This window comes from Vicugna pacos, unplaced genomic scaffold (genome assembly GCF_048564905.1).
Source record: "Vicugna pacos unplaced genomic scaffold, VicPac4 scaffold_135, whole genome shotgun sequence".
Classification (NCBI taxonomy): Eukaryota; Metazoa; Chordata; class Mammalia; order Artiodactyla; family Camelidae; genus Vicugna; species Vicugna pacos.
Window position 1 is genome coordinate 69,784 of NW_027328815.1, and position 25,944 is coordinate 95,727.

Here is a 25,944-nt window from a genome sequence, read left to right on the forward strand (position 1 = left end):
GGCCTGTCCTCGCCGGGGAGTGGCGGAAGCCTTTAATGACTTGGTATCAGTATTCTTTGTTTACTGACATGGTTGCAGTATTCTCATTCACATTGTAGTATTTTCGTTCACAGACCGAATATGGATAATCTGCAAACTTGGAAAGCAACCGAGATGGAATTACTGCAGATACCTTCTGCTTTAATAAGCCGTGTGCAAACATAAACACGGAGGAAGCATACACTTGGATTTGGAGGTGTAGGAAAGGGATCCTGCACATTGCAGGAGAACGCAATGCAGAATTCCTTAAGTCCAACTTTCTTTACTGTAGTGGTTTCTGAGAACAGTTTATGGTAATTAAACAACATTGACAAACGGTGGCACACATTGCTTTTAAGAGATGGCCGGCTGCAAACTTTTATATTGGACAGGTGGAATTCATAGGCAAGTGGTCAGGTGGATGGGAGAGAGATGGAGCCAAGGCCTGGGCCCAGATTCCGGTTTAAATTGCCATTTCTTCACCATAGGGCCTTGGAATAGAATGCATACTCTCAACCTGTTGGTGAATCTGTGAAATGGGCATGATAATATTCATTTCTTCCTGGGATTGTTGTAAGATCTAAAGAGTATTATAGCACACATGAAGCATTTAACACCCTGGCACTTAGCAGTGTTCACTGTGTGGGGCCGCCCCGCTTAGCGTGCGTCAGAGCCGTAAAGGCAGCATTTGTCTGTTGAGGATGCACTTGTAGCCCCTTGGCTAGGTTGTGAATTTGTTGATTTCCTTTAATACTTGTAACTCTGTGTGACATGGGCAGTTATTTTCATGGACAGATGAGGAATCTCAGGGTAAAGAAGACTGTGTAATTTGCCCAAGGTCAGACCATAATTTTGGGTGCAGGGGCCTCAGTTCAGCATGGGCCCCTGGGCCTTCTGCTCTCTCCGTTCAGCACCAGAGCCAGATATGGAGTTGGCTGTTTCCCTGCCCAGAATATCCGGCAGGACCCAAGACACACCTGGCCCTGTGCTGCTTGAGCAAAAACTCCGGAGGAGAGGGAGTTACAAAAGGGATAAACATAAAAACAGACGACAGCAAACTGTGATCAGCTCTGAGAAGGAAAGGAACACGTCTCGCCGTGCAGAGCTGGGAGCTTTCCCGTCTGGGCTGCTCTGGGGGTGTTCATCTCAGCTAAACAAGTTCTGCTGTTGCAGCAAGGCAGGAAGGCAGGGCGCATGTGGGCAGGTAGACAGGGCCTCATTGATCGTACTCATTCCCCATTAAGCGGCAGCTTTCACGGGCACTTACCTAGTAAACATTGGCCATAATCTTCACGCAATTTGCTTGGTAGTTTTATTGACCCCAGCTTTGAGATGAGGTCATTGAAGCTGGGGAGTTTGTTGCATGCCCGTGATTACCTTGCAAATACCCCCACTGGTCTTTCAACCTAGACTGGTGTGGCTGTCATGCCCCATCCCTGTGAATGGCATCGTGTAGCTTCTCCCAAGTGGCCCAAATGACTGACATTGATATGCTTAATTCGTAGGAAATGGTATGTGGCAATAAGAGAAAAAGATAGTAAGAAATTGTTTGGAAAACAAGAAAAAAACCTATTCTTCCCCAGCTGGGGGAGCGTAACCTGTATCACCCACCCTAATCACTGCCTGTCACCTCCTCCCTGAGGATTCTGTGTTCAGAAGCCACTCTGAGCCTTGGGAGAACATTTTTCCTCATGACACTTTTGACTAGGACCCGCGACATCTCTGTCCCTGGTTAACACTCTCTTCAAAGCCGTTTAAATTTTTTGCAGGTTCCTCCACTCTGATGTAAGAATACCCTGTATAACTTCTTGATGCAGCTCCTTAATGAAGATCTTGTGATGGAAACCTAGCCAAAACTGGGATGTATGCACATAGTGACTGCAACTTCAGCACATTGTGAGTTCATAATCAGAGGGGTGGGTGACTCAGGAAAGGCTTTTTTAAGGTAACAAGGGGAAAGTGAAAGGACGCTTGCTGTGTGAGAAAGAAACATCTCGGTCACAGCCAGCAAGACACCTGTGTTCATGATGGGGTGTGGCGAGTGCAGAGTTCTCACAAAGAAAGAAGTGATGTGATGGGAGGGAGGACAGTTGGGTAATTTATTGGGGAGGAAAAAAGTGGGCTGAACATTTCCTGGTTGAACAAGAGGATTGTGACATGACGTGCTTGTATTTTGGAGAGAAGGGTTTTGTGGGGACAGGCCTAGGAGTACGCTGTATGGCTGGGGAGTCAGCACAACAGAGAAACACAGAGAACCGGGCAGACCCCAAGGCCCAAGCTGGGGGAGAGGCTGCCCGCAAATTGGAACCCTGGAAGCTGGTTCTGTCCCTTAGCTGGGGCCTCAGACGTCACTTCACAGCCCAGTCCTGTTGATACAAGAATAAAAAACGTTGGGCATGAGAAGGGCTGTGTCCCAGGCTTTCGTTGAGCCCCTGGGATGTGCCCCACCAGATTTTGTTCTTTGACTTCATGCAGTAAAGAATTCAAGAGCAAGCCAGTGTTGAGTAAAGGTATATATATTCAGACAGATACATTGAAATGCAAGAGAAACGTCACGAGGTGTGGGGGTTTCATGCACAGATTAGAAGTAGGTACACACCCCACAGACAGAAGGTCTGTCTTCTCCAAAGAGGGACAGAGAGTGGTGACCGCGAGGTGGCGCTGTGTTGCTTGTTTTCTTGGGCTTGGTGGTTTCATATGCTAATAAGTAGAAGGACCAGCCTTAGGGCAAGGGGCTTAGGATTCCCAGGGAGTTGGCCATTTCCCACCCTTTGACCTTTTGTGGCTATCATTGGGACTGCCATGGTGCCTGGGGCATGTTATTCACCAGGTTACTATTACAATGGATGTTTACTGAAGCTCAAGATCTGCTAGAAGTTAAATCTCTTCATCCTGAGCCTCAAGGCCTATTGGGGGTTGAATCCTTCACCATTTTGATGTCAATTGCTGCGGCCTTCCTTGAATGGCTGTGCTCTTCCCCCTTCCATCCTGTATCACTGTGATGACACAAAGACAGCAAAGGCCGGGCCCTAACCGTGCTCCTGCATTTAACGGCAGGAGGTGTGGTGTGGGCTTATGATGACTCTGAGTGGTGAGAAGGATGTTTCAGATTTTCCCACGTGAGACATGGCGACTTACCAGCAGCCTCCCCAGATTTATCTCACGGGCATTATCGCTTGTGTTGTTATGGAAACAAAAGGCCAGCCAAGAAATAAGAATCACACAGAGGGTTGGAGTACTGAGATTTATTACGCTGGCGGGCTCAGAGGGGTTTCTTTTCCAAAGCTCTGAGCACCTCCAAGACGTGCACATGAGGTTTTATAGGGTTAATTACAAGTATGGGGCTATTAGCCAATAAGGCTCAAACAACAAAAAGCAAGGAATCAGTACACTGAAGCTTATCAATTTGGAAGAGATCACGTTACTGACAACTGTTGACCTTGGATTTTCGGGTTAGCTTATTAGCCCAGTAAACTGACACTAAACTTCAGATTTACCAGGTAGCCCAGCAAAACTTAGATCAGGAAACCGACACTTATCACACTTTGATTTGTGACTTAGCTTGTTAGGCCAGCTGTGGTTTTCCTTCAGTGTCACTTATCTTTTGAATTTTTCTTTTTTTCTTTTTTTTAATATTTAATCCAAATTTAATATCAGGGTTCTTTGGGAAAGAAATTTCTCTTTTTCTTTTCTTTGGTGATCTTTTAGGGGGGCAGTTAATTAGATGTATTTACCTGTTAGTGGAAGCCCTGGGGCTTCAACCCAGGACCCCGTGCACGCTAAGCACACGCTCTACCACCCGCCCCATCATCTTTTCTTTTTGGTTTCGCTGCCAAGAATCCTTCAGCTGAATTTCTAGTCAGCCTTAACCCCTTCCCTGACTTCATGGAATCCATTTTTATGAGTTTACTTCCCCCTGGTTTCATTTAAGTATTGAATCTCCATTTTCTCTTCACTCTCCGTTTTGCCTTTTGTTGTTATGGTTGTTAAGCTGTGTTTAACAGAATTGTTTAAATTCTCTTTTAGCAAGAGGCTGAATGTAAATAAATATGTAAGCAAACAGCACAATTAAATGCTTTTATACATTCTGAGCTGTTTAGTAGTAACTTAAAAACCGAATTGAATATTAAAGTGATAGCATTTTAAAAATATTTTTTAATTTTTCATAAAAATATAGCTGATTTAAAATATGATATTAGTTTCAGGTGTACAATAGATGCTCCATTTATATTTACTGTAAAACATTGTCTGTATTCCCTGTGTTGTAAGATACATCCCTCTAGCGTGTTTACATTACATGTTGCAGTTTGTATAAGAAAGTTGGGTAACGCAGAGTCTGGAACGTGGCTGTGTATGACTCAGGTTCACGCTCACCCTGCCTGTCAGAGCTCAGGCCTTCACTCCTTTCTGCAGGGGAGCGAGTGGAGGCAGCTCTCATCAGCGCTGTCACCACCCTCTGAGTGGCAGTGACAGCAGTGACTGTGTGTGGACGTGCAAATTGTTTTTCCAAGAGCTTTATATGCGTTTCTGCATTTAATAATTAAAGCCCTCCTGTGAGGAAGCGTTTTAAGTTTTTAATGCATAATACATTTTATTTTGATATTGATAGATTTCAAACCTCTGGAAAATTTACAGGAGTAGTACAATAAACGCTTAGATACAGTTCACTTTAAAGGGCACTATTTGGCTTTCTGTGTCTGGCTTATTTTAGCATAAAGTTTCAAGGTTCATCCATAATTGTAGCCTGAATCAGTACTTTATTCTTTTTGCTTGATAATATCCTTTTCCTTTGTTTTCGTTTTTGGTCTATTTAAAAATATTTTCATTGAAGTCTTGTTAGTTTATAATTTTGTGTTAGTTTCTTGTGTACAGCACAACACTTCAGCTAAATAGGAACCTACCTGTATTCATTTTCATCCTCTTTTTAAACATAAGATACTATAAGATATTAAATATATTCTCCTGTGCTATACAGTATAAACTTGCTGTTTATTCTTTACATACTCAGTATCTGCAAATCTTGAACTCCCAGTTTATTCCTTCCCACACCCTCTCCCCACTGGTAACCATAGTTTGGTTTCTATGTCTCTGTGTCTGTTTCTGTTCTGTAGATAAGTTTATTTTTTTGTTTCTTTCTATTTTTTTTTTTTAGAGTCCACATGTGAGCAATCTCATGTGGTATTTTCCTTTCTCTTTCTGGCTTACTTCACTTAGAATGACATTCTCCAGGTCCATTGATGTTGCTGCCAATGTCATTATTTTATTATTATTTTATGGCTGAATAGTAGTCTATTGGACAAATATGCTACAACCTCTTTATCCAGTCATCTCTCAGTGGACATTTCGGTTGCTTCCATGTCTTGATATTGTAAATAGTGCTGCTGTGTACATTGGGGTGTAGGTGTCTTTTTCAATTAGGGTTCCTTCTGGATATATGCCCAGGAGTGGGATTGCTGGGTCATCTGGGAGGTCAATTTTATGTCTTTAGAGGAACATCTATACACTTTTCCACAATGGCTCCACCAAACTGTATCCCCACCACAGTGTAGGTGTGTTCCCAATTCTCCGCAGACTTTCCAGTATTTATTGTCAGTGAACTTCTGAATGATGGCTATTCTGACTGGTGAGAGGTGATACTTGATTGCAGTTTTGATTTGCATTTCTCTGATAATGATAATGAATATTTTTTTATGTGGCTACTGGCCATTTGTACGTCTTCATTGGAGAAATGTTTCTTTAGGACTTCTGCCAATTTTTGAATTGAATTGTTTGTTTTTCTTTCTTATTAAGTGTAAAAGCTGTTTACATATTCTGGGAATTAAGCCCCTAGCAGTTTCATTTATTGTAAATATTTTCTCCCATTCCATAGGTTGGTTGTCTTTTTGTTTTGCTTACTGTTTCCATAGCTGTGCAAAAGCTTGTAAGTTTAATTAGATCCCTCTTGTATATTTTTGGTTGTTTTTCTATTGCTTGAGTAGACTGCTCTAGGAAAACATTGCTGAGATGTATGTCAGATGTTTTGCCTATGGTTGCTTCTAAGAGGTTTATAGTGTCTTGTCTACATGTTTAAGTCTTTAACACATTTTGTATTCATTTTTGTATATTCTGTGAGGGAGTAGTCTAACTTCAATGATTTACATGCAGCTGTTAAGTTTTCCCTACACCATTTGCTGAAGAGGCTGTCTTTACTCCATTGTATGTTCTCACCTCCTTTGTCAAAGTTTCAATGACCAAAAGTTTGTGGGCCTATTCTTGGTAATTTTGTTTATCCGTTCATTGATGGATGGATATTGTTAGTAACTTTTGGCTACTCTGAATGATACTGCTATGAATATTGATGTGAAATTTTTTATGAGAATATGTTTTCATTCTGTTGGCTGTACATTTGCCCCGCCATATCTGTAGTTTCCACTACATGAATCCAGATGGTTGATTGTAAAGGGACTCGAACATCCTTGGATTATGGTATCCAGGGTGTGGGGTTCCTGAAACCAACCCCCCAAGGATATTGAGAGATGACTCTATATGTAGGAGTGGAATTGCTGAGACATATAACTCTAAGCTTTTGAGGAAATACCAGACTTCTCCAAAGAAGCTGCAACATTGTTCCTTTCCCCTGGCCGCATATGAGGTTTCTCTGCCTCCTGAACGACATTTGTTATTGTCCATGTTTTGGTTATAACCATCCTAGTGGGTGTAAAATGAGATCTCATTTTGTTTTTGACTTCCCTAGTGATGCTGAGCATCTTTTCATATGATTATTGGCCATTTGTATATCTATTTAAATTCGTGGTAAATTTAAAAATTGGGTGTATTTTTTTGTATTGTTCAGTTGTAAGCATTTGTTATATATCCTGGATACTACTCTCTTATTAGATACATGCTTTGCCAAATTTTTCTTCTATTCTGCACATTGTCCTTTAACTATATTTTTTTAAACATTAAAACAATTTCTTTACAAGGGAGGTAGTTTGATGTAAGATTTATTTTATTTTTTTGCAAAGCACGCACTCTCTGACTTGAGATACCCTTTTCCCCTGTCATTTCACTTTCTTGATGATGTCCTTTGTAAGAAAAAGGTTTTAGTTTTGATGAAGTCCAGTTTATCTGCTTTTTCCTTCTATCACTTGTGCTCTTGGTTTTGTATCTAGGAAACCAAAGCCTATCCTAGGCCCACAAAGATTTATACTGTGTCTTCTTTTAGAAAGTTTATAGGTTTAATTTTTACATTTCTGTCTGTGATCTATTTTCAATTAATTTTATTTGTTATATAAAATATGGGTGTTCAGATTCCAGATTGATTCTTTTGCCTGCAGATACCCAGCTGTCCCTGAACCATTAGTTGAATAGACTATTCTTTCAATGGAGTGTTTTTGGCCCCCTAGTGGAAAAGTGTCTGTAAATGTAAGTTTTTCCCCGTGGGTTTTTATTGTGTCTCTTAGACTTATTTATCCAAACTTATGCCAGTATCATACTGACTTAGTACTATAGCATTTTAGTACACTTTAAAGTGAGTCCTCCAACTTTACTCTTCTTTTTCAAGGTTGTTTTTGCTGTCCTGGGCCCCTTGCACGTCCATGTGAATTTTGGGATCAGTTTTTCAATTTTGCAAAGAAGTCAGCTGGAATTTTGATAGGGATTCCACTGAATATATAGTTCACTTTGAGGATTCTTAACATTTTTAATAATATTGTCAATCATTCCATGAAAATGGGATGTCTTCCATATATGTAGATCTTTTAAAATTTATTCTGGTGATACTTCAAAAAGTTCAATGTACAAATCTTGTAAATTTTTGTTAAATGTATCTCTCACTTTATTTTTAATGCTGTTGTAAATGGAAAGGCTGAATTTCTTATGGGTGGGACTATGTATCAATCTTCTTATTTGTAGAATTCCTTCACAACAAATACCCTTGGTATATATTTGCTACATAAATCTATCCACAACTATTCCCCGCCCCGTGTTATAAGAAACCAAGACCCAAGGTAAGCTACTTGAAAACACCTATGTGGAAGTGAGAAATGAGACCCTTGGGTGGGTCTTTGTGCAGATGATACTGAGAGCTTATTCTGAATGGCTTCTTCTTAATTACTTTTAAACAACCCTTTCAGTGTATTTAGTCAGATACATTAAGATTATGCCCTTTTGATGTGCGGAGTAGCTAAGACTATAATTTTCAAATAAATTCTAGTGAGAGTGTTGTACTTGAAACCTAATTTGCATCAATCTTTGAAGATTTATGTTTCAGGAGCTTTGACTAAAGAACAACTGTCTTTATTCTATAATGAGAACTAAATGCTCAAGCAACATGTAAGAGTTTGAGCAAACTGCCCCCGCCCCGTAGTGCTGGGTGGCTGCAGCTGTAACTGGAGTCAGCACTTACCTCTCCCAGTATGCTTGTGCTGATCTGCTCAAAGTGGTTCGTCCAACAGTTTGTCAGTAGTCTGTTGGACAAAGTCATAAAACATTGATTGAAGGTTGCTAGAATGCAATATATTCTTATTAATATTAAGTAAGCACATATTGAATGCTTACTGTATGATGGAATTGTCCCTCAGCCTCACATGAATATTATTTCTCTTGAAACCTCACATATTTCCTTGTTATTCTCACTTTACAGATAAGGAGACTGAGAATTAGGTCTTCTCTCTTTTGGGAGGAGCTCATTATTAATGATGGGCAGTTGTAAGGAAAAAGATATTGATTCATTATGAGAAAACATTTTTGTGAGAGTCAGCAATGAAGAAGATGAACACTGAAGAAGGTGATCATTGTTCGAGTGAGACAAGCCCTGGGTTGTGCGGAGTCAGCATCCCTGTCCTAGACACGGCACGTGTAGAGCTGCGTGGTGGGTGAGGCGGCGCGGCCGTGCAGGGAAAGCGGATGCTGGGGCCTTAGGCTGTGCTCAGGCCTGGTTGGGCTTTCTCCTAAGGGGAGTGAACCATCATTGACAGATTTTAAGTAGGAGAGTGGGGTGCTCTCATAGTTCATATTTGTCTTCTAGAATGTTTGGAAACATTTAGAAGGCTTGGCAGGAGATGATGTGATGAGTCAGAGTAGGGTGGCTGCGAGGTGTAGCAGTGTCCAATTTTCAAGTGGTTTTCAGGCCCAGGCTTGTGGCTTAGTAGCCGTGTCAGTTTGAATGACGCACGCAAGGAAGTGAAACAATTTATCTAATCAATTGAAGCAGTGATGTACCCAATTCCCAGGACTATTGTGGAGATCCAGTGAGATACACTGTGCAGTGTGCAGTGTGGTCTCCAGCAGAGAGTCAGTGCTGAGTGAGTGCCAGTGAGTATCTGGTAGGTCAGTTGAGGGTAGTGGGACTCGGAGTCTGAGGATATCTGGTCCCTGAAGGAGGGGTCCATTCACATCTGTGAGTGATGGGCCTGAGTTGGGAGACGCAGGGAGACCTTACCCCCCGATCAGGGGCCCTGGTAAGGACGGCTATGGGAGGAACACCGTGAAGTCAACTCTTTGCATGTGGAGTTGGAGCTGCCTTTGAGACAACTAACTGCAGTGTCACGAGCTTAAAGAGGAGATCTGGGCCCAGGTTGTGCATTTTCCTAAAATCTCAACTCCTAAGGACGCTGAAGTATTGATCACTGAACGTGAAGTCATACTTTAAAGAACAAACGAATAGTAGTATTATCCCTGTCATCAAAGCTCACGTCTATTTATTCATCACTCACTTTGCTAATTGTGTACTTACAGAGCTCACTTCACCGTCCTCCCGTGGGCTCAGGCTCCACAGAAAAGAGCTGGTGAGACTCCCTCTTTTCTAGAATAAGACACATTTAGCTTGTAGCCTTCTGTACCTCGCCAGACTTAGGATATTAGTTTGTTGGTTTAATTGTATTTTCTGTTGGCCATGTCCTGACAGGAGAGAAATTTTACCTCATGGTCATGTTTCAATTAGCTGTTACTGAGAATTGCTGATCTGATACATAGTGTATGTATTATATTAACTTTGTAGAGTAGTTATCATTTTTCTGTCTTTGCCCGTTAATTTGTTTGCCCCTTCAGTGTTCTATTCTTTTTGGGGCCTTATTTTTTTTTTAATTAAAAAATGTCTGTTAGCAGTTAAAAAAAAAAGCAAAGAAAAAATGCACATGAGAACTAAATTTAGAAAATGTCTAGTGTGTTTTCTGTCTCGGCAATGGAGGGTTCTAGAAACTCCTGAAAACCTTCATTACACAAGTTCCTTAAAACGCTGATTGAGAAATAAAACCTTCCTTCCTCATCTTTCAAGCTGCACAACTCATTGTCAAGAAAGTGAGGGAAAATTCTCAGAAGCCAAGACAAACGAGAAATCAGGGTTTCTGAGAGATACGTGAGCGTTAGAAGCCGTGGTGTGCTGGTTGGCTCCTGAACTGATTTTCAGTTGCCTTGACAGGAGGGAAGCAGGTGAGCCCCAGACCTCTCACACTAGGAGTTGGAAGGGTGATCATAAAATGGGCCAAGCCCATCCTGAGAATCTTGCTTTACTAAAGGGTGAAATAGGAAAAAAAAATTCCTCAAGACAAGAAAGTAAGAAAAGTCAATTTTGGTGGAAGAGGGGAAAAATAACAAATCCAAATTAAGGATATAGTTTAAAGCTGTTCTGGCATGAGAGTGACCACAAACTCCTTGCAGAAAACCACAGCTACTCCTTGATTGATAAGTTGTGTTTTGAATGAATCAGTGAACAGCTATTCCGAAAAAGGCCTCCAGAGTCTTGTGGATCAAGATACTGGACAGCAAACACCTCTCTTCCAAGGTCTCATTCAAATAACCAGAAAGGTTTTAAAGGAAACTAACAATAATCTGAGTTGTATTTATTGACATTACTATATGCTAAGAATTCAGAGGTGACTATGGAGTTGTCTCCTCTTTTATGGACCTTATTTTCCCTTTGGGGAGAAAAATGACATAGTTGGGTATCTTGGTGAAGGGAGGTGTTAGTCTGTTGCAATTAGCCAGGAGAGGAGATTAAGAAAACAGTGAAGGGTGGGTGAACTTTTTAGCTGAGGACAGTCTTGTTCACTTGGCTTTTAATTGCAGGCTCAATGAGCTGTCACTGGAGGGAATAGATCTTACGGAAGATGGACATAGCTCAAGCCTCTTTGGAATGGACAAGTGAACCTGGAAAAAGACAGTCAAATCTGTGCAGACATTAAAGTTCACTTGAACGTGCTCCATCCCTGAGCCAAAGATAGGACAAATATGCAGCAATTCTTGAGGACAGAAGAGTGGTTTTTAAGGTTCTCCAAGAATGAATCCCATGGAACCGAGATGGCCACTTGTCAAACTGAGACTTTGTTCTTTGGACGGTGTACCCAGCAAGGGTATTGGCCTTTTATATGTTTCCATTTGTCTTTAATACATGTCTGTTGATGAGGGCATGGGCACAAATGTTTGACACCTTGTCGAGGCGATTTTGGATACCTGCCTAGAAGCACGGGCACAGTTGCGGCTGCTTCATACATCTTGCAGCCCATCCCTTTCCCCGGCTCCGGGATCACGGCAGAGTGATTCCTTGTTGACCAGTCCGTTTCCTCTGTGACATCATAACCCATGAAAAGACCGGAGGATATTAACTTGGCTTTGTTAAATTCAAAGAAACAGATCAAATATGAAGTCAGATTTGTTCTTTCCTATTTCAGTAGTACCATGGAGACGGCAGTTTGGGCAGCTTTTTGTAGTGTCCTGGAGGCTTTCTCTCTCAGCTTCTGGGCGCCTCTGTTGAAAACACTTCATAGCTCTCTGGCCTGCTGGAAAAGCACTCTGCCTGTATTACCCTGAAGATGTGTTCTGTTTATAAACTCATCTCTACTCCTTGGAAAACAACTCAAGAAAAACTCGGTTGGTTTTCCACCAGCCATGGGCAGGGGTGAGGTAAACCGTGTTATTATTTCATAAAATAATAGTAATAATAGTAATAGTCATAGTAGTAGTAGTTGTAGTAATAGTAATAATAATAATAATAATAATAATAATAATAATAATAATAATAATATTATTAGAAGTCTTAAAACAGGACAGAGCACATTGGAGAGAGTCAAAAAATGCTTTCTGGCTTAAATCAAAAGTGATGACTAGTGATTCCATGGCTGCTGTATTTGCTAAGCTAATTACTCCTTTGCTCCATTACACATTTCTTTTATCTGAAAAAGAAATACAAGGAAATGGTTTAAAAAAAACTCAGAGAACAAAAATACACAAGTGAAAGATGTTTTCCCTCATCCTCTGTTCTTTCAGCCCTCTCTGGAGTTGCCTCTGTTTACTATCCTTTGGGTGCTTTTCCAGATATGCTTTGCACATTCCCACCTATGTATGTAAATTCCTTTAAAATTTTAGTTATTTTTAACTTAAAGGGGTTTAAATCCTCAAGTGGCATCTGGCCGGGTAATATAACAGAACAAATCTGACTCCATATTAGATTTGTTCCTTTGAATTTAACCCTATGCTCTGTCACCTAGGCTTCATCTTGCTTGTAAAACAATGTTGTCTAGAGCCTGAAATAAACAGGAGACCCTATTCTGAAGGCTCTGACCTTTAAGGATATTTAACACTTTTTCATTCATTAAAAGATAGCAAATTGCAGAATAGAAAATAACGTTTCTTTTGTTGGAGGTTTACAGGGATCTGACCCACGCAGATAGCTGCAAGAAGAAAGGATTCTAACAAGAAGGAATTCCTACACTAAGAAGTTTGCACTAACCAAGAACATAGGAAAGGAGCCTGAATTGTGACTTGGGGAGATGGTTTTCCAGGACATTAGTTTGCCATCTAGGTCTACAGAAACTTGCTATTCCATGCCCCAACATCTGGTCTCCCAACTTATTGGCCTGTCCTGCACTGAGGAGAATTAATTTCGACTTGGTAACACTCCTATCTACCTAGAAAGCTGGGCACTGGAGCTGAGTGTTATGGAAACAGGCCAGCCAAGACAAAAGCACCAATCGGAGTGTTGGAGTACTCAGAATTATTATGCCGGTGGGCTCAGAGGGGCTTCGGCTCCGAAGTTTTGAGTACCTCCAAGACGTGCACATGAGGTTTTAAAGGCTTAGTTACAAGTAAGGGGGCTTAGCCAATAAGGCTCAAAGAACAAAAAGCAAGGAATAAGTACACTGGAGCTTATCAATTTGTAACAGATCACATTACTGACACTTGTTGAGCTTGGAATTACGAGTTAGGTTGTTAGGCCAATAAACTGACACTAAACTTCAGATTTACGAGATAGCCCAGCAGAATTTAGATCAGTAAACTGACACTTATCACACTTAGATTTGTGACTTAGCTTGTTAGCCCAGCTGGACTTTTCCTTCACATGAGGACAGCTCTCCCACACCCAGGGAACTACTGTGAGCCCTTGTTGTTTCCACTAGGGTGGGGTATGGTTTACCCAGGAGGGATGGGGACTATGCACCAACACTCAGGCAGTCTGCTCTGTCTGGGGCTCTGATCTTGTACCATCCCCCTCCCCGCCAGCCCAACACCTGGGACAGTGGAGCTAAGGCAGAGATCCTGCCTGCCTGTTTCCCAGCGTGTAAAAGGGGAATATGTGCTCTTCCCAAGGAAGTTCTGAGCGACAACACCTGCGGGTGCTTGGTTCTCAGAGCAACAGAAAACCCAGCTCCGCGTGGGGGCAACGGGTGTGATCTCCCTAGGGTTTCTGCAGAAGCATCGGACGGAGGGTTGGATCACGGTGGTAAAATTGAGCTGCGGGGCTTGAAGGGTAACAGAAGGGTACAGAGGCAGGTCTGCCGCATAGGGGTGCCCCAGAGGTAAAGCTTTTTTTCTCCAACTCCTCTAAGACCCTCCCTTCTCCAGATCCCTTCCTTCTCTCTGCTCATCCTGTCCATCTGTATCCCTCCAATTTTCCCGTCCTCTCCACCCGCTCCCATCTTCTCCCTCCCTCGCTGTCCCACCTTCTCTCACAGAACCCAGAGAGGATCGCTGGCCCTCCTGCGCATGCGCAGTCAGTGCCAAGTGGTCCGCTGGTTGGGAGCTCCATATCCGAGCCGGGGATCGGGCCCAAAGGCTTCTCAACTACGTCGCCCGGTAGGCCTTTGGTTCCTGCCTGGGGTCGGGGCCTCTGACTGTGGAAGTGCAAGGTGGGGGGCTCCTGGGAAAGGGGTCAGGCGGCTGCGGGAGGGCGGTCCGCCTGTCACAGACCCCAAGGGCGCTAGTCAGCCCGTGTTCAGATGAATTGCTCAGGCCAGACCCCTCTGCCAGCGCCACCTGCCCCGGCGTCCCGGCCACGGTGTCCAGGGCCTGGTGTGCACCTGCCATTTCTCACTCAGCCGGGATCCCCTCAGTCCGCGGCTGGCGTCCCCTTCCCCTCTCCCTCCCGCTAGTCCTCTCCTCCCGGGCTTGCTCTTCTCGTCCGGCGGCCCGTCCCCGCCCCTGGGCGGGCTGTGTCCCGGGCGGGCGGGGTCTGCGGACCCGGACGGGGGCGGGCGCCTGGGACTGTGGCTGGGGCTGTCCTCCGAGCGAGGCTGCAGCCCGCGTCCCCCTCCCCGCTTTCCCTGCCCCGCAACCCCGGGGCTGCCCTGCTCTCCCTTTCCCGCTCCCTGAGGACCAGCTCTGTGGCGTGGGCGCTGCTACCTGGGCTGAAAGCCTCCGGCTCTAACGCCCAGCTTCTCCTGGTGGAGTCGGGATAAGGGAGCGTCACTGCTAAGCGAGGTTCTGTCTCCCCCCTCCATGTTTCTGCCTCAGGTAAGTACCTTGAACACTTTCAGGTGTTATGATGGCGGTGCTTGTTGATGTCACGTGTTTTTATAGTGAGAGGGATTGCAGTGGTGAAAGCAGGGCTTGGTTCTGTTAAAAATGTGCTGAAGGCATGAGGCTGTGACATCCTCCTTCCTTCCCTCTCCCAGGGTGAAAGGAGTGATCCTCGATTTTCAAAAGATAGTTACAGTCCCTAACTAGCCCAGCCCAGCTAGTGTGTGTTAACAGGAACAGCACCACCAGAGGCCTTGGAGACCCAGGCATATTGCAGCCCTAAAGTGCTCCTGGCATAGTTTGGCTTGTTTAGGTTTTTTGTTTTTCTTAAATTGTGGGACAGACTAGTGTATAAACTGAAAAATAATTGTCAAGAAATAATTTTCATAGGACAGTTTTATTGTGATATAGTTCACACACCATGAATTCCATCCATTTAAATGGTACAATTCAGCAGCTTTTTGCATATTCACAGTGGTGCATGCATTATTATTCCAGAACGTTTTCATCACTTCAGAAAGAGCAGTGGAAATGAATGACCTATCCACCCCTCCCAAGTGGTGGTTCTAAAGAAATTTCTTGGCTATTCCTGACCATAAATTAACTTGTTATATTCCAAGAAAAATCGGGTAGGAATTCTAACCAGAATTGAAATGAATCTGTCTATCAAAACAGGAAGAATTTATACCTTTATGGCATAAACTTCTTCTACCCATGAATATATCTGGGACCATATCTTTTCATCTGCCCAGAGCCTGGCCCATGTGAAGTTCTCACTACTTTTTGGGCTTGTGAATGATGAGATTCTATACATCGTTAGTTGCAACTGTAGCCTTTCACAGAAGAGAAAAGTAACCTCAGTGAAGCAAGTGACTCTCTGATGGTCAGAAAGAGTGACAGCCAGTGCTGGAGTGATCCAGTGGACTTGGTGTTTGCAGCTAGATTTCTCGACCACCTACAGTTAAGGGGATTAGAGAGTTCTTTTATTTTTTCTTAATGGCGTTGCATTTATTTTTACTTACTTTTTAAAATTATTTTTTATTTAAGTGTAGTCAATTTACAATGTTATTTTCAAGTGTGCAGCAGAGATTCAGTTATAAACATATGCATATGTATATATATATATGTTTTAGATTGTTTTTAGTATAAATCACTACAAGAAATTGAATATAGTTCCCTGTGTTATATAGCAGGTCCTTGTCACTTATTTTATATTTACTAATTTGTATCTGTTAATCCCCCCTTTCCTGCCTGCTAAACACAGTTTGCATTCTATGTCCATGTGTCCATTACTAGGAGCACCGTTTTTCCTAGTAATATATGCTCTTTTGCTGCTTTCAGTTTCAGTAATTCCATCTTATCTGTGGGCGCTTTTCTTCTGGTGGCCTTAATGTGGTTTGCACACGTGGTAATAGAGATCTGTATTTGGGAGAACCCCAGGCCTCGTGTAGTCCCTGGTACAGAGTGCCCACTGAATTGATGCTTGAACTGGGAAAAAAGCACAGTAAATGTTGGAATTTCCACTATGGTTGAGAATTCTATAACCTCTTTTGACAAATTTAATATTGGCTGCACCCATTCTGGGTAATTTGGTGGAAATTCATGGTATGGTGGTGAAGAGACGGGGCCTTGTATGCTTCTTCTCTTTCTGTTTTCTAACACTCATTCTCCTGGGCCTTCCAGATCCTCCCCTAGAAGTGCCAGGTCTGGCTTGGTGCTGCACTGAGGCAATATTTGTTAATAAGGCCCTTTCCTCATCTCTTCTGAGCCTCCGGTTTTTTCTCTGCACAATGAGGGCTTAGACTAGATAACTACTTTTCAGTTTCTTTTAAAGCCATGTTTCCTTTGAGAAACAGAAAATGCAAATCTCTCCTCTCAAACCAACCCTTTAGATTTTGAAAAGTCCTCCAAGGAGTGACATAGCTCTTTGTGGAAAATGAATGTGATTGTGATTCCAGGTGACACAGAAAAGACTCTTCAGAGATTGATTGCAGGGAGAGGGCAGGAAAGGGGCAGTATGTCACACTTTCTAGTGTGAGCACTGGAGCAGGGGCTTGGATTTAAATACGGTGTCTGACGTGGCCTCTCTCTAATCTTGTAGAATGTGATAAACTTCTCTACCTCAGTTTCTTGATGTGTCAAGTTGGGGTGATAATATTTTAAGGTTTTTGTGAAACATTATGCACATAAGCCATTTGTGTATGGGTAGAAACAAGACCTGCTAGGGATTCAGGGATTTGTTTAAAAAAAAAATCTTGTCCATAGCACTCTGTCTGTGTGTATTTAGTAGTTCCTGAAGGGTGAGGGTGAGTCTAAAGTCCATCGTGGGACAGGTGGCCCATGATTCTCTGTGCCCCTGAATGCCCCCTCCTCCCCAGTCCTCTTCCTCAGTCCAGGATGAAGTTCCCTTGTAGATTTACTCAGAGGTCTTGTGAAAATGGCTATTCATTTTATTGTTTCACCAAGAAGGGCTGCCATCATGACCTCAGCGCTCCCCGGCCGCCACACCAACCCGGATCCCACCCCGGTCCATGTCCACTGGCCCCGCCAACGGCGCTGCCGTACGTTTACCGTCTGTGAGACGCCGCCCCAGAAAGGATGTCGGCCGCCGACTGACGCGGCCAGAACTAGTGGCCCGGCCAAGCAAGCCGCCATCCCCAGCAGCAAACACCGCCATGGCCCCGGGCAGCTGCACACTTCCGGAGCCCGCTGCCTGCCCCAGAAGCGCACGCCAGCCCGCGAGGAGCGCGGCGTCTTTATCCATGGCAACGCCGCGGGGCCCTCCCCTAGCGCTTGCGTCTGCGTCCTCCCGAGGCTAGACGTGCGAGAGCAGAACTTTCGGAGCCAATGGGAGCAAGGGCGCGGCCAGGACGGGGGTGGGGGGAGGCTTATGGGGCAGCTGGGTGGGGCCGGGGCGGGCGGGGCCGCGCGGAGGTCCTCAGCTGCAGGTGGCACCGGCCGGAGGCTGGGGCAATGCTGCCAACAGTGGGCGGGGCGGCGGGGCGGCGGGGCGGCTGGGCGGCTGGGCGGCAGGGTGGGGGCACCCTCACCTGTCTGTGTGCGGGGCTCAGCCTGGGCTCCGCGGCCTCCGCTTGCACCGGAAGTGGACCCAGGCTACCTGTGGGCAAGATAGAGGACTGAGCCCAGGCAGGCACGGCTGGCCAGGTAGGGCACCTGAAGTGCAGATCCGCCAGGCCGGCTGCCGGCCTTGAATACGCGCTGCTAGGCAGTTTCCAAGAAGACGGGATCTGTCCCAAGAGGGGAGGTAGGGCAGGGTGCCAGATGCCTGGTTGGGTGCGGTCTTACAGGAGAGCCACGTTGAGAGGGTGCAGAGCAGCCCCTGTGTTGGCGGGGCTAGGAATTTGGGGTATAGGTTGGGGATGATGTGTGCCATTCCCTGTGGTCTCCCAAAGAACTCGCACCCCCAAGCAAAGGACCCTGCTCCCTCCACCCTTCACTGCATCCCCTGCCTTCCCCAGCACCACCGCCCCTGCCCCCGGAGTGTCCCATGACCTCTCCCCACACCAGGCACCGTCCCTGTTACAGGTACTTATCTCCTGGTGGTTCCAGCCCAAGGGTGGGGGCTGTATCTAACCAGTTAGGATGCCTGGAGCCTTTGTATGAAGCCTCAGACTATAATGCAGGCGTGCACAGAGGCCCCTCAAACAGGATTCCCTGCATTCCCTCCCCACCACGCACCCACAGCGCAGCTGCCACACCAGGCCAAGCCTGCAGGAGGACCGCTGTTCCCTCTCCTCCTGTCCCTGATCAAGAGTGCACCGCCCACACTGCTGGGTATTTAGTGGGCCTTAGAAGAGCAGTTGGTATTTTCATGGACAAATATTTGCTCTTTTGGGAAGAGTTGAGTGCAAAGGGATGTAGGGTATGCCTTTTCTGTTGTCCTGGAACTGGTGACTAGGATGCAAACTTAAGTCAAAGCAGTTTTTAGAGAGAGCCGCAATATATCTTACCCAAAGATCACTGTTCCCCTACAAAGGCAACACCACCTGGCGGGTGGGGTCCTGGTCCCTCTTTCTGGAGGTTGGGCTTTGCACCCTCCAGCTGGGACAGAGCCCGAAACAGCTCTGAACACGCTCCAACAGGCTTTCCCAGCACAAACTGCCTTTATTTTGAATCTGGCTGAAGGAAGCAGCTGAGAAATCTGGGTAAATCTTCCTGGGTGTAACCATGCCTTTTGTGCTGAATGAAAGAGCGGCTCTCCACATGCTAACAGCTTAGAACAGAATGTGTGTCGAAGCCTTCATGCATGTAGCATGTTGGGAACAGCGTTTCATGGTGAGGGGAACTCTATAACTTACATGTGTATGGGGAAGCCCTCACTCCAACAGGGTTTTCCTGCACAAACTGCCTTTATTTCGAAATTGGCTCTTGCTGAGAAATCTTGGTAAGTGTTCTTAAGTGTAGCCATGCCCATTATGCAGGATGAAAGAGCGGCTCTACACTTTTTCACATCTCAGAAATGAATGTGTGTTGAAGCCGTCATTCATGTAGCGTGTTGGGAACACAGAATTTAGTGGTGAGAACTATGTAAATTACATGTCTATGATGAAGCACTCTCTTGAGCCGGGTATTCCAGTGCATACTGCCTTTATTTCGAAACTGGCTTCTCAGAAGCCTGTGGTCTCCACTGCAGGTCTGTCTCCAAACCCAGGGCCAGCATGGTAACTCTGCTCCCCCTGTCTATTCTGGAAGTTCTAGGTGTCCTCCATGGCCCTTCCACCATTATGTTTTTGGAAAACCCCGCAGATGGAATGGGCCTGAGAACAGGAGAGCTTGATGCCAGAAACCACTGCCCAGTGTGAGGCTCCTGGGAGGGGCATCTCCTCTCCGTGGGCTCTGATCTAACCTCCCCTCTCCCCCACACCCACCCCTCTCCTCCTGCATTTCCTGATTGATCCCTGGATAATGGTCCATACCAGGAATGACCTGGGAGAGGTTTTATGAGTCTTTAAGTGGAAAAAAAAAAGAAATCTTTAGACAAGTTACTGAAAGTAACTTCCAGCTTTACCGGGACAGACCTCATTCCAATGTTTAAGGCTAGTTGACAGGGTGTCAAATTGCTTAACCACTCACATCTGAGCAAGTGCTACCTCTCTCTCCAGCTCCCCGCAGCATCCACCTGTGGCAACTTGGCCAAAAGAAGGCAAGAAAGCTCTTTCCCCTCGCCAGCACCAGCGTGGCTTTGGAGTCAGTGGAGGCTGAGAGAAAGAGCCCCGCCCTGAGGTTTGAGGGGCCTCCAGCCACAGCCAGAGGAGCGGGGGTTTTCAGAGTGGCCCAGCAGGGAAACCAGGCAAGGCCACCTGGCCCAAGTCTTCCCTACCCAGAGAGCCCCATGAACTGCTTTGGGCCACACTCCCCGTTTGGGCCCCCTGCAAAAAGTTACCATGGGAGCCACACCTGAGAAGGCAGAAGGACAGCCCTTTAGCCTGGGGTCCCAGCAGGTGTGTCCTGTGAGACCTGTGGCCACATAAGTTACTTGTCTCTCCAGGTCACTGAAGGGACTGTGCTGGGCATCTTGGTGGTCAGGGACATGGGAACACCTCTAAACTCTGAAGAAGGACAGAGAGACTCTTCCTGGAAGCAAGGATTCCAGGGAGACCCCTTGCCCAGAACTGGGGGACTGTGTCCTGAGTAGACCCCTGGGAGGCAATGTGGGGCTGTGGGGTCCTCTTCTGAGAAGGGAGCAGGTGAGTTTTCCGGGGGTGGGGTCCTGCTTTGTCCAGATATGTCCTTGTGTAAGACTCATTTACAAACACCTCCAAGTCCACCTAGGGGTGGCCCCAGAGGTGGGGGTAGAGGAGGAGAGTGAAGGGTGCAGACTTAGGGCCCCCTGAGCCACCCAGGGAGCCAAGGGTCAGTGGGAACATCTTGGGAGTCTAGTGCAGGGGTGGAGGACGAGCACTAAGAACATGCCAAGTCATGCAATAAAGTGACCCGTGACCACGAGACACAGGTGGCCGTACACCAAAAGAGGCAGATAGAAATTTAGACCCAGGATCTGAGAAACTTGAGAGGGGCTGGAGGGTCCCAGGAACCCTCAGGAACAGCTCTTCTAGGGGCACAGACATCCCAATACACACATTTCTCATGGAAGCTTTTTGGGGTGCAGAGTGAGTTACCAGGATCCTGAACTTAGTATGGAATCACGGTTCCTGGCAATAAATTGCTGTCATTTGTCCCTGGACATGCACAGGGGAGCTGACTGCTGTGGGGGTCACTGCAGGACTAGAATCTTCTGGTGTCTGCTCTGTGACCACAGAAACCCAGGGGGATTTCTCAACAGGAGAACCTGGAGACCATGCCTGCAAGGACCACCCTCATGGGATGGCCAAGGAGCTCGTGGTACCCAGGTCACCAAGTGACGAAGTTGTGAGGTTGCCTGGGGAATCTTGGGGGCATGTAGATTTCTGAGGTCAGCACGTGGGCCCAGCACTGCTGGATGGTCTGCACAAAGAGGGGCCTGCCCTCCTGATGATGGCTCTTAACACCTGCAGGGAAACTGCTCCCAGGGCTCCTGGAGGTCCATATTGAGAGTGTCCTGCCAGCCTTGTGGGGTCACCTTCCCCTGATGCAGAAGCAGACCTCTCTCCCTTGAGGCCCAGGGGACACCTGGCTCAGGTGCCACCTGTGTGCCCTGGACACGCAGAGCCCCAGAGCTCTGGCACAGCCTGGGGTGTGGTGGTGTCCGGGCAAGAAAGGCCCTGGGAAGGGGGTCATTCAAGGGCAGAGGCCACTCTGCAGGGATGCTGGACCTGGCAGCAATGCACTGCTTCAGTACTCCCTTGGGTTGGGTCTCCAACCTGTGGGATGGAAGGGCCACTCCTTCCTGTGTTGCAGTCGGGGGAACTAGATCCATCGTCAAGGTCAGCCCTGAAAATGGAGGCTGCGCTACCTCCATTCCTGGAAAGAAAATCAGTCCCCTCCAGTCCAGGTGATTCAGAAAGTCATTCAGCAATGTTCGGGGCCCCCACTTTAGGCTTTGAATTAGAGCTGAGCGGCTTAGGAGGCCAGATCCCTGTCCGTGGCTCCAGGAGCAGGTTTTCTGCTGGGGGACAGGATCCTCACAAACACCTGTGTCTTTGTGGGACACTCCCCTCTGACAAGCTGGGAGGCAGGGTGCAGTTGTGGGAAATCGTGTTTACATGAGCAGAGGGCCACCATGTGGTGGGGGCACAGGAGACTGTGAGAATGAGTCCCACAGCCTTTCTGGAATCAAAAAACTGGCAAATGTGAAAAAGTGCATAATTTGTTTTATTGAACAGGCTGCTTATGTACGTTTGGAGGACCAGGTTCAATGACTCAGCATCCCTCCAGGACAATAGCCTCAAGAGAAGAACAGACAGAGCAGGAGGAGATCTGGGGTTTCTCCCAGGAATGAGGTGGAACAGGGATTTCTGCAGATTTGCAAGGAGTCCCCGACCACTGAGCATGGGGTTACAGCCCCACGAGACCCCTGTCATGTTTGGCTTGGGCTCTGGTTCTGGCCTGCTCATGTATTCTTCCAGCAGAGTTCCAGAAACTCAGAGGGTGGACTTAGAGGGGCTGCGTTTGGAACCTAGTGAGGAGTTGGAGGGTCCTTTATATTGAGTCCCTTCATCCTAATCACCGTAGCTGAAGCCCAACACCCCCCAGGCCCCCATGGTTGCCGTGGAGGGAGAACAAGCCTGGCAGGCGACCTAGGGGTCCCACTACTGTGTCCTTCCCTTGTCTTCGTTCCCTTTCACCCCGGAAGGTGTGATTGTCTCGTGTCATGGTGGCCTCCAAAATGTCCCTCCCAGTAATCTCTCTTCTCCATCAGGTGGGGTTCCCAACCCCGCTCAGCCTTCTCTGCATGGATGCTGAAGGACCAGGCCCACCTGAAGTTCTGAGCTCCAGCAGTAAGGTGGAAACAAAGAAACCAATGGAAAAAAGAAGCAAGTGATTGTGGCAAAGCTCCCCACCACAGAGAAGCTGCCCTGAGTGGAAGGGAGAGTGTGGGCATGCCCGTTTGTTTCCTATCTCCCAGTGCTCTTAGCTTTCTTATTGCCTACCTGCATGGTTACAACAAAATGATCTGCAAAACTGAAAATATTTACTCTCTTGCTTTTACAGAAAAGGCTGGCCAGCCTCTGGTCCGGTACCAGGCAAGAGATTGGAGTTCCTTTCCAGTTTGGAAACATCTTGGCAGGCCCAGGTTTGCAAAGGTCTTTAAGAGTAGTTACGGAGTTTTGCTTTTAAACTTTTTTACGGCTGTATATACATGTGAGATGTGGTTGTGATGTATAATTCTGAGCCGGGATTTTCTCAAACTGTTTCTCACTTCTTATACCAGACATTCCTAAATTCCAAGTGGAACTGCATATTAAGGAAGCCATGGAATTTAGCAAAAGGATACAGATCTCATTTCCTTTTAAGCATCGGTGTACCTCCATCATGGCAGTATTTGTTATGTGTTATTGATAGGGGAACTAAGTAGTAAACAGATTAATAGAAAATAGGGGATTTTAGGTACACAGGTTCATCTTTTCAACATTGTTTGTAATATTTGCAGTTTAAGATGACCATTCCTGAGAAACAGGCAGCCTCTTAGAATGAAATAGCATTTCCTCTGAACCATAATTAATTTTTATTTTGTAGACAGCAGGAAGGGTAATAACACGTCACACATTTGGGGACGTCAAAGAGAAAATGTAACTTTCTGGGAGCGCACTCCCCCGCCTCCCCCTGCCCTTTTTACTGTCCCATTCTCCCTGGAAGGCTCTTTCTTATCTTCTGCTCATGGCTCCAGTAACTCTTTCTTCCTCCTTGTTCCTCAGCTTGTAAGGTTAGTTTTCTACTTTGAACAAGCAAACAAGCCAACAGAAGAGAAATTTCACAAGCAACTCCCAGCACATCCGCTCGCCTTCTGATGTCTGTGACCTCACTCTCGGTGCCCCACCGCTTATTAAAAGTGGCATCGAAAGCCAGTTCCTCCAAAAGTCCCCGAGGCCCCATCCCTCCCATCTTCTCTGGGTTGTCACTCCCAAAACCATCCTCTCTTTCACTGCCTCATCTATTTTGTTCTCCTGCTAGTTGGCACCATCAGTATATAAACGTCCATCCTCTTAAACCAACAGCACTCCTTGACCCTAATTCACCCCCACCAATTGCCACCCTGTGTCTTTGCAGCAAATCTTTAAGGAGTTGTTTAAACTCACTGTCTGCATCTTCTCTTGAGCCATCCCCTTTTACACCCATTCTGGCTTTTCGCCTGATCCCTCGCTCTATGGAAACTGCCCTGTCAAGGCCATCAGTGACCCCATGTTGCTAAATATAGTGGTCAATTTTGACTCCTCATCATGCTTGGCCCCTCGGCAGCATTTGACCCAGCTCTTCCATCCCTCCTACCCCGTGTTCCTGCTTCACTCAACCCCCAGCCCATCTCTCTGTCTGTTTCTGCTTTTGGCCTGCTGGCTGGTCCTTTGCCAATGTCTCCTGTTTTTTCCAAACATATACTGTGGGTGTTCCCCAGGGTGGGTTCCTGGGCCTCTCCTCTCTCTCTCTGCTATTCCTTTGGTGGAAGCAACCCAGCCTTGGAAATTGGCATGCCATCAATTTCTCGATTTCTCCAAAATTCCCTGATTTCCCCTTTCCATCTGAGCCTTTATCCCTGAGACTCACATCACATTCTTTTCCTTTCATCCACCTTGCTTTCACATTCATACATATGTTCTACTATGAAATTACTTTTCCAAATTTTGAATCAGTACATATATATCATGTAAAATGCTCAAATATGTATTATTTCCACTAAGATGCTAATTCTACCTTAGAACATTTCTGCACTTCTGTATTTATGTGAATAAAGCGAATAGTATTTCTACAAGCCTCATAGTTAAACACTGTTAGTTTGGGGCTATTATGTAACATGAAATAATGGTACATCAACATAGTCGTTTTTCATTTATTTTTATGTAACACCGAGATGAGGTTTTTGCCCTGAAGACTGGTTTTATTGAAATTTTACCTACGTTACGGACAGTCAGTTTATGTGAAAGCCCTCATTTCTCCCCTTTTTGATATATGCTCCATTTGGCTATATATAACATATAACTTGGCATGAAACAAAATTCCCAAATCATTCACATAATACAATTAATATGTTTAATTATATTTTTTAAATGTTAAAAAGAAAAAGAAAACAGATTCCTCTACCTATTAGGCACTTCTGTGGCAATATGTAACACACCCCTTAACCATGACATTGAAGAACTGAGCTGATACCAGCCCCTTTCCACCTGCTCAGCCCCACCTTTTCCCATCCCCTTTCCCATCCGGAGAGGACATCCCTCCCATTGTCCAGGCCCAGATGTTGGAACCATGTCCTTTCTCTCTCTTTCTTTTACACTCACAGACAGCAAATCCAGCTTGTTAGAAAATTCTGGATATTCTGTCTTAATTAAATACCTGCTCTCTGCTCCCCGCCCTCCTAAGAGCCACCTTCAGCCTTTCCTGGATACCAATAGCCTTCTGTTTCCATCTTTGCTTTCCTACAATCTCTCATCCACACAGAGTCAGAGGGAGCCTGTAAAAACATACATTGGGGGTGGTGGGTGTTGCTCAGTGGTAGGGCGCATGCTTAGCATGCTTGAGATCCTGGGTTCAATCACCAGCACATTCATTAAAATAAATAAATTACTTCCCCCCAAAAAACACAAACACAAAAGCATAAGTTGGACTACATCACCCCTCCCCTCAAAACTCACTAAACGGGTCACCATGTCATTAGGAGCCAAAGTCGTCACAAAGGCCTCAGGACCCGGCGTGCTCTGCCTCTCTGCCCACACTCTCCCCCTCACTCTGGGGGCCTCTGGCTTCGGCTCTTCCTTCTTCCTCCGGATCTATTCTGCTTCAAGTTCATTACTCCGTGAGATCTGCCAGGATTGCCTTATTCTCTCCTGCCTGCCTCCCACCCCACCGCCATCACCCGAGTTTGCTCATATCACTCTTTTTTAAAAATTTATCCAAACTCTTGCTACCCCAACATGCTGCCTGTTTCCTCTGCTAAAATTCTGAGCCCCCAGTGATGGGGAGTCATGTCTATTTTGTTGACTGATAAAGCCCGAGAGCCTTGGGAACGGTCTAGTTAGGAGATTCCCGTATGTAGTAGGAGCTTATACACATTTGCTGAATGAATGTAGATGCCCTGGTCCAATCCGATGGAGCACTTCTGTG

At 45.8% G+C, this 25,944-nt stretch overlaps 1 protein-coding gene across 2 annotated transcripts in view; it reads left to right on the forward strand.

Annotated features, from left to right (window-relative positions):
* The window catches only part of LOC140695092 (uncharacterized), a 67,258-nt gene extending 46,594 nt beyond the window's left edge, over nt 1-20,664 (forward strand). The window contains exons 3-4 of one of the 2 annotated variants that reach the window (XR_012070779.1): nt 1,788-1,914; nt 11,065-11,253. Coding sequence is in view for 1 of the 2 variants with exons in the window: in XM_072958011.1 (XP_072814112.1) it covers nt 19,864-20,041; nt 20,240-20,386 (325 nt within the window). In the remaining variant the exon portion in view is untranslated. Of the gene's footprint in view, nt 1-1,787; nt 1,915-11,064; nt 11,254-19,863; nt 20,042-20,239 lie in introns of those variants that run through there. The other variant, XM_072958011.1, reaches the window with a different exon arrangement.
* The last annotated feature ends 5,280 nt before the right edge of the window (nt 20,665-25,944 follow it).